Raw genomic sequence first — 8,877 nt, 5'->3', positions numbered from 1 at the left:
GTGTGTGTGTGTGTGTGTGTGTGTGTGTGTGTGTGTGATCTGCTGTAGATTTCTGAAATCATGGGAAAGATATGCAGAGACTGGGAACCTCGGCTGGGAAGAGAACAGAACACACTCACACACACATGCGCGCACACACACACACGCACACACGAGCAAGCTCTTAAATTACTGTGGAAACATTTATTTAGGGAAAAAATGATTTAACACACATGAGAGGCATCAGTGATGTCTGTACTCACACATGATCTTCACTAGTTACACATGAAACACATCATCAGCTTTATGATTTCTGACTCAACTCTTGCAGTAATGCAGGTGTAAGTGTGCAGAAGTCACACTCGGGGGCGCAGGAGAGACGTGTGTGTGTATGTGCGTGTGTGAGTGCGCGCGCATGTGTGTGTATGTGCGTGTGTGAGTGCGTGCGTGTGTGTGAGAGAGTATGTTGTGGACAAAGCGAGCTCTGTGTCTGCTGTTTCCACGGCGATGGAAGTAGGGAATAGTGTGTCTTTGTAAGACCCAGACACACACACACACATGGTCACGGGTGTAATTACGTGCTCTGTTTCCTGTGTTTCAGTCATGACTGCCTGTTTGTACGTCTCCAAACACCAGCCTGAGAAATAAAACACACCAGCCGTGTGTGACTTCACTCACTGTTACTGAAGTCACCTGTGCTCGACACAAAACTCAACAACAACAACAAAAAGAATGGAAGTAATCTGACATGTGGAGATCTCAACAACGTCTCAGTCTGAGCTCCGAGTCCAGTATTAGAGATCTCAAAATAAACTTCAGTGTGTGCTATAGTTGTACAAAACTTAAAGTCCCAGTGAAATAAAAAATGACGATTTATAGTAAATAGTTGATCAATGTGGGTCGTTCTCTTTTTAAATTCGAGTGTCCTCATAATCTTTAGTTAAAATCTGAAAATGCACTTCTGTCATCTCCATCTTAAATGACGTATGTTAGACGGCTTGGGCGGAGCATCCGTTAACTCCTCCCCATCAACCGTCAGTCTGCTGCCGGTTCCATTTCAAAATGCAACGGCTGTTTTTACACATCCAATCAAATCGCAGAGAAAGATGAAGCCACGCCCACTATGTTTCCTCTTTAGAAATTCCATTTCACTCGTAAATGCGTCAAAATACAGAAGTAAAAACAATCGCAACTTCCGGTTCACAGGACTTTAAGATGAAAGAGCGAACTCTAAGCAATTCATCTTTCCTCTGGTCACAGTTACACAAACGTCATCGTTTTCACCTCTACAAACCCACAAACCTTCAGATCTGACATCTTTTCTGTTTTATTCTTAACCATTTACATGTTTTCATCTTTACTTTAGCGCTAATCTCTCTCTCTCTCTCACACACACACAAGAGTGTCTGAATGTGTTTGTGGAGTTTAAAGAGTGTCGGTGTGACGGCTTTGAGCTCAATCCAGCCTCAGCAGAAGATTTACTGCAGTTTACACTCTATTTATCCTGAAAGGAGACGCTTTTAAACGCTATTACTGTGTTTTAAAGCTTCAATCTCTGCATCTCCTACAGAAGATCATCTACTGAAGACGCTTCTATGGAAGTAAAATAGAGACAAATGTGTTTGAAGCAAAAAGACGTGCTGAATAGCACTAACTGAAAAAAAATGCATTGTATTAACAGTGCTCGCATTTTAAGGTTCTGCAATTCAACATGGTTGCATATTTAAGCTGTGAATTTTTCAAATGGAAACATTTCACACACAGTTTCACCATTTAAAAATTCAATAATCAAAATTCACCTTTTAAATTTCGTTAAAATTTCAACTTGTTTTAAAATACAACCTTTAATATTCGACAGACAATTTTCAGTTCATATTATTTCGGTTTAAAAATTCGCCTCCACAAATTCAGTGGTTCAAATTCGACTTGAAATTCAAAGTTTCACATCCGGGAATCCCAGGAGAAGCAATAGAGCACCGATTCCGACAATGCATGATCTCTACCTGCTGCCTGAAAGCTTCACCAGCAGGTGATGCAAGTCGCTTCTGACGAAGACCAAAGCAAGACATGCAGATACTTTTATATGTTTGCAGCACAGTCCACTCATCTGCTCGATTAAGTGAATTTATTTGATCTCATAGATCTCTTCTTATGCATCATCAACATCAGAAATTTTAGGTTTCCTGCTCTGGCTCGAAGGAATTAAGTTATTTTTTACTTCAGCACATCGTGTTCACATAAATACATCATCAGCATTTACAGGACATGTATTGTGTTTGAAGCGGTCAAATAACTGAGATCTCAACTAGGAGCTTATTGACAAATGCTCTGATTTTAACGCGTACTCTCCCATGTGCTTCTGTTTATATGACGTTGCCTTTGCCATCTCCTGAGGGACAAATTTTTCCCTTTTAAAGTATATTGTTTGTTTAAATACTTTTTTCACTGATCAGTTGGTAAATTATTTTTGTCATATTGTATGCTTTGGCAATGCAAATGTACTTTTGTCATGCCAATAAAGCTATTTTGAATTTGAGAGAGAGAGCACGCACAAACCAAACAACAACGCAGCAAAGAACACACCACACATGACCGCACGCACACAACACGCACCACCACGCACCACGCACGACACAACACACGCACGCACACAAACACACACACGCACACACACACACGCACGCACACACACACCACAAACACACCACACAAACACACGCACACACAGGCACGCCACACACACACACACACACGCACACAACACACACGCACACACACACACACACACACACACACACACACACACACACACACAGCACGCACGCACACACACACACACACACACACACCACACACACACACACACACACACACACACACACACACACACACACACACACACACACACACACACAACACGCACAAACACAACACACAGCACACAACACACACAACACACAACACACAACACACACACACGCACACACACCACAACACGCACGCACACACACGCACACACACCACACACACACACACAACACACGCACACACGCACACAACACACGCACACACACACACCACACACACACAACACACGCACCACACACATCACACACACACACGCACACACACACACACAACACACGCACAACACGCACACACACACACACACATGCATGCAGACACATACACAATCGCACGCAAAAACACACAGACGCACTCACACACACGCACGCAGACACACACACAATCGCACGCACACACACACACATGCATGCAGACACACACACACACACACACACACAGATGCACTCGCACACACATACACACATGCACGCAGACACATACACAATCGCACACACACACACACACATACGCACTAACACAGAAATGCGCACAAACACACACTCACAGATGTATGTGTTTACAGTGGATAAACAAACAGTCAGCGCTGTCAGTGTGAGGGTGAGCAGAGCTTCAGGTCCCCGTCAGGAGCCGAGGCCGTCCAATCAAACGTTGCGTCTGCCTTTACTCGTTTATGTCATTAAAACAGCTCATTAACACTGAAAAACGCTGGAGCCCCTCATACAAACTCAAGAGAAAAAGAGTTTCTTCACGAGAAACACACAACAAACACATTCATTCATTACCAGCCATGCTGGACTTCATCAATAACCTCATCACCTGTCAATCATCAACACTTCACCTCTAGCTGTTGCATTGTGGGTGAAACACGTTGATTCGAGTGTGTGTTTGTGTGTAGAAGAGAATACGTCGGCTCTCTCTTCTCCTGCTGTTCTTTATTCTCTCCAGCGGCCTGAAGCTTCATGGATTGTTTCAAGTCTTAAAAAAAACTTTAAATATGGAAAATATTACCAGCATCTTTCCTGATGTTTGAAGTCTGTTCTCTCTCTCTCTCTCTCTCTCGGAGTTATTTCCGCTGTTTAGTCGGGCACTGCTCATATGGTACAATACAAATGATCCTCTACCCATAATCCTCTGCTCTAACCTGACCTCATAACAAATGTCCAGAGGGACCGCCATCACAAACCAGACACACAGGTTTTTACTGTACGACGTCTGTTTAATTTTCTTTCGACGTTCTCTCTTAGGGTTTAGCATTCTCAATTTGTTGTATTTTTTTACAACCCTATTCAATTTTTTACACAAAAGATTCAACTAAACGTTGAAATGTAGAACCAAAAATAATCCAGGTTCATATAAATGCTCTTTTAAATAAACATGTATTGTACCAAATCGTGCTCCGAGTTCATGGCTGAATTATGTAAATTATTATTATATATGTAATATATAATAATAAATAATAAATGAAGTTTGTGTGTGACGGTCCGAGATCCGTTACAGTTTCACGTACGAGCCAACATTCTTGAGAAGTGCCCTGAAACTGAACATCACGTGTCATCCAGATGCTGCGCAGAAACTATAAGACAGAAACACACGTCTGTTCCTCGTGTTCTCTGCTGTAAGAAAACTAAACTCTGACTTCAGAGACGTGACCGCTGACTTCACCAGTTAAGAGCAGAACACACGAGACGCGATCGACATGACAGTCCATCCAGCACACATCACACAGGAAATGACATCATCATCATTATCCTGCAGGTCAGAGGTCATGGTTTGTCTTACCATGAGTGAGTGTCTGTTAGCAGACAGCAGTCCTGAGCTGTATCCCGAGCTCAGACCGCTCATGGCTCCGTTATGAGAGTGAGATGAAGCGATCAATCCGTGCATGTCTGCGTGAGCGCCGGCCATCGCCGTGGACGGTCCCACCGCGTGACTCCTCAACACGTGGATGGCATCATCTAGACGCTCCAGTCTGTCCTCGATACGGCTCTGCTACACAACCAGAGAACACAGCCAGCGCTCAGTGCTTCATCATGTCGACAACTTTATAAAAATCAAATACGGCAGCCATTACACTTACTGTCGTCAATGATCATTCATTCGCATGGGCTCTCATTCAAACAGCGTAAGGACACTTCAAGAGATTTTCATTTCTTTTTTAGATGACAGTGGAGCTGCTGCCACCATATTCAAGTTTTACTACGCTAATATCTGGTGGAACCTGATGGATTTTGTAATGACAGTCAAATCTAAACCTAAAATGTTTAACAGAGCTTAAAATATACCATAGAGTATTTATCAGTTTTTGACAAAATTATGTAAATGTTAATGTTCTTTCTAGTTAGAAACTGATCGCAAATTTGATCGATTGCATTTCATTTTCTTTTTTTTAAAGTCCCAGTGAAATAAAAAATGACAATTCTTATTTTTATAAATAGTTAAATAGTTGATCAATGTGGGTCGTTCTCTTTTTAAAATTCGCGTGCCCTCATAATCTTCAGTTAAAATCTGAAAATGCACTTCCTTCCTGTAATGACGATCCATCTCAAATGACGTACGTTAGACGACTTGGGCGGAGCATCCGTTAACTACTCCCCTTCACCTGTCAGTCTGCTGCCGGTTCCATTTCAAAATGCAACGGCTGTTTTTACACATCCAATCAAATCGCAGAGAAAGACAAAAGCCACGCCCACTATTTATCTCGTTCAAAATTCCGTTTCACTCAGAAATGCATCAAAATACGGAAGTAAAACGATCGCAACTTCCGGTTCACGGGGACTTTAAATAAATGTCTTACCAGAGTGTGCAGAGGTGGTTCATAGCTCGGGGATGAAGCTCCCTGACCGTTCCTCGACCATACAGCCGTACTGGCAGCTGTAAAAACAACAGTACAAACATCATCACTATGAGAGATCATCTTGACTTTATAAAGGTTTTTATTCCCGATACATCAAACACCGTCTTTTATATCAAAAAGAGAGAAAAGAATCAGTCAAAAGACTGATAATATTTCATCATCATTGAGTCAAATATTTGGATGAAGAATTGTTCTGATGAATATATTTAAATGTCTTCATCATTTCATCATTTCATTCATAGGATTACAGCAGCAATATTTGTGAAAAGAGATTATTTGGTATGTTTTATTAAGGACAGGGATCTAAAAATCTAAAAAAAAAGGTCTAAAAAAGTTGACAAAGTCTTAACACCTTTCAAACAAAACATATTGAGAAGCACATGACAAGTAAAAGCATTTACTCTACATCTTGACATCAGAAAATTCCAAATTCATTTAGTAATGTTTATGCTTAAAACCCGAAAAGAAGTTTGCCATCGAGGTAAAATACTCAAATAATACAAATAATCTTGTGTTTCCCTTTGAATTCAAACTGAAGCAAAAACATTACACAATTTTGTTTGATTTATCTGAAGGCAAGACATAAAATCTAAAGTAAATGTTGTTTTAAAGTTGTTTGATTATGTTTAGATAATTGTGTTGGTAAACAAGACAAAAAAGTAAGAAGTATATTTTTTGGCAGTGTACTTGTCTGTGATTGGTCAAGAAAATCTTATAAATCACAGTTTTTGCTTAAGAGACATACTTTTATTTTCAGAAGTTTGATCTCCATGAGCCACCATAATCTCTCTCTCTCTCTCAGATGCGATTATTCTTTCCCTCTCGTTCTCTTGTATTGAGACACAGGCCGTACGGCGGCGGTCGGGATCACACAGGTGATTATAGAAGGACCGCCGCGCGTTCATTTTCTCGACCTTCACCTGTTTGCGTTGGCGCCGTCCTCTCATCGCGTGTATTACGGCTAATTATGTCGTGTTTGAAATTGTACTTTTTAACAGAAACATGCATTTCAGAGGCTTCGGCGTATTATTAAACCTCATTTCCGAGCGCTACTTAGCATATAATTAGCACCGCATTCATGTGCAAATGAATTTCGCGCGTATCGGCGCCGCCGCCAAAGAGAGAATTATTAAATTACTTACTTAAACTTCCCTCGCATGTTTAAGTTTAAATATTAATTTGCGGTTGCGTGTTTTAATGGCTGTTGGTCGAATAACGTTGGCACTCTGATAAATACCAATTAGGTCGCGGTGGTTTCCATGACGATGGGATAACGTGGAGATGACTGCCTGAAGAGCTTTCGCACAGGAGCAGATGAAGAATGTGAAGTATGAAAAGCCTTTTCACTTGAAACGGCTGCGTTAAAACACTCTTCCTGTACTCGCAGGTACGTGTTTGTGTAAACATCCTCCGAGAGCACGTTGCCACGGGAACCGGTTCTTGTGGACACAATGAGGATGATGTCTCAGTACAGACACAGTATCCCACAATGCTTTTCACTTCTGAGAGCGAAGGGTAAACTGCAGTAGATCGGATCTCTTTCATTTCTGCTTCCTCATTGGTTAATTATTCACGTTTGGAACGTTCATAGTCTGGACTGAATCAAACCTGTGTTACCTGCGAGCGAGGGGGGCGATCCCACTGGAGTGGACGGGTTTGATGGGAAACTGTTGGTGGTGTGATCGGGAGAATAGATCTGAAACAATAACAAACCACAAATGTGTAAAGATTTTTTATGAGAGGAGAAATGACATCACAATTGACTCTATCGACTGATGAAAGTCAGTGTTTTCGTGATCTTTCATCAAATCTCCACATCTGAGATGGTTTTCTTGTTCTGCTGATGTAATCAAAGTCGTGTGGTTTGGGGAAATAATATTAACCAATAAGAGTCATAGCGTAACGATTCTCTGTCCAATCAAATGGTGATGGATGACATCATGACTCCTGTCCTGTGTTCTTCGTGTCACGTTCAGTGTTGTTTTTGATGTTTTACAAGAGACCCGCTCACTCACTGAAGCCAAAGCCTTTCCTAACGCATCACCCGTCTGTGAGCTGCTGGCCGCTGCACTCGACGCTCGATTGGCTGAGAGAGAGAGAGATTATAGACAGAGTATTAAAACATCTTTCTGCTACTTTGTGTGCACAAACAGAAAAAATGCTGCATTAACTAGAGTCGCTAGATAAAGAAATCAGATATTATTGCTCTTTCATTCTTTCATCTGTTTCTTTGTTTGACATCATCTCTCCATCATGCTAGTTTAAATCGGAACTTTATCAGTAAATATAGAAGTTTTTTCCCGTGAAAAACTGAATTCTGGTGTAAGAATGATTGATAATTCATCTCTCACCCATGGTGCTCTCTGTTCCGTTGGTGGTGGCCGAGCAGGAGGCGGTGCTGTAGTGACTCGAGCCGCCGCTGCGATGGAAACTGGACATGGGAGGAAGACTGGGGTTAATCTCAGCCGACGAGTGTGACGGGTAACTCTGAAAAACACAAGACACTAATATTACACACTGTGGATTGTTAGATGAGGAGAGAGCGAGAGGTGAACTCACGAGTCTGTCGTGTGGATGTATGCCGCAGTAACTGCTGCTCTGAGACGCGTGTGCCGAGTTTCCCAGCATGCTGTTGTATCCGCTCTGATTCATACTGCCTGATGAACTCCATGGATCTGAACTGTGATGACCATCTGAAGACCAATCACACCATCGACAATCTATTAGTCTCACTCACTTTACACAACATGTGTGTATGTGTGTAACACAGGTGTGTGTGTGTATGTTTATTTCAAGTGTGTGCGAGTGTTTAGTGTGTATATGTATGTGTGTAACACAGATGTGTGTGTGTGTGTGTGTATGTTTATTTCAAGTGTGTGCGTGTGTTTAGTGTGTATATGTATGTGTGTAACACAGATGTGTGTGTGTGTGTGTGTGTATGTTTATTTCAAGTGTGTGCGTGTGTTTATGTATGTGTGTAACACAGATGTGTGTGTGTGTGTGTGTGTGTATGTTTATTTCAGGTGTGTGCGAGTGTTTAGTGTGTATATGTATGTGTGTAACACAGATGTGTGTGTATGTTTATTTCAAGTGTGTGCGTGTGTGTATGTATGTGTGTAACACAGATGTGTGTGTGTGTGTGTGTGTGTATGTTTATTTCAGGTGTGTGCGAGTGG

General features: G+C 41.6%; 1 protein-coding gene across 15 annotated transcripts in view; it reads right to left on the bottom strand.

The window, feature by feature from the left end:
- LOC130570287 (transcription factor 4-like) overlaps positions 1–8,877 on the bottom strand; it is a 135,885-nt gene that overhangs the window by 15,976 nt on the left and 111,032 nt on the right. For 14 of the 15 annotated variants that reach the window (XM_057360530.1, XM_057360516.1, XM_057360526.1 and 11 more), the window contains 6 exons: positions 8,261–8,394; positions 8,053–8,188; positions 7,717–7,787; positions 7,319–7,397; positions 5,642–5,718; positions 4,627–4,836 (listed from right to left, as the gene is read on the bottom strand). In XM_057360530.1, coding sequence (XP_057216513.1) covers positions 4,627–4,836; positions 5,642–5,718; positions 7,319–7,397; positions 7,717–7,787; positions 8,053–8,188; positions 8,261–8,394 — 707 coding nt within the window. The remainder of the gene's footprint in view (positions 1–4,626; positions 4,837–5,641; positions 5,719–7,318; positions 7,398–7,716; positions 7,788–8,052; positions 8,189–8,260; positions 8,395–8,877) is intronic. The other variant, XM_057360517.1, reaches the window with a different exon arrangement.

Source organism: Triplophysa rosa, linkage group LG19 (assembly GCF_024868665.1).
Source record: "Triplophysa rosa linkage group LG19, Trosa_1v2, whole genome shotgun sequence".
Taxonomy (NCBI): Eukaryota; Metazoa; Chordata; class Actinopteri; order Cypriniformes; family Nemacheilidae; genus Triplophysa; species Triplophysa rosa.
Note: the sequence above shows the minus strand (reverse complement) of the source record. Positions and strands in the feature narration are given on the sequence as shown.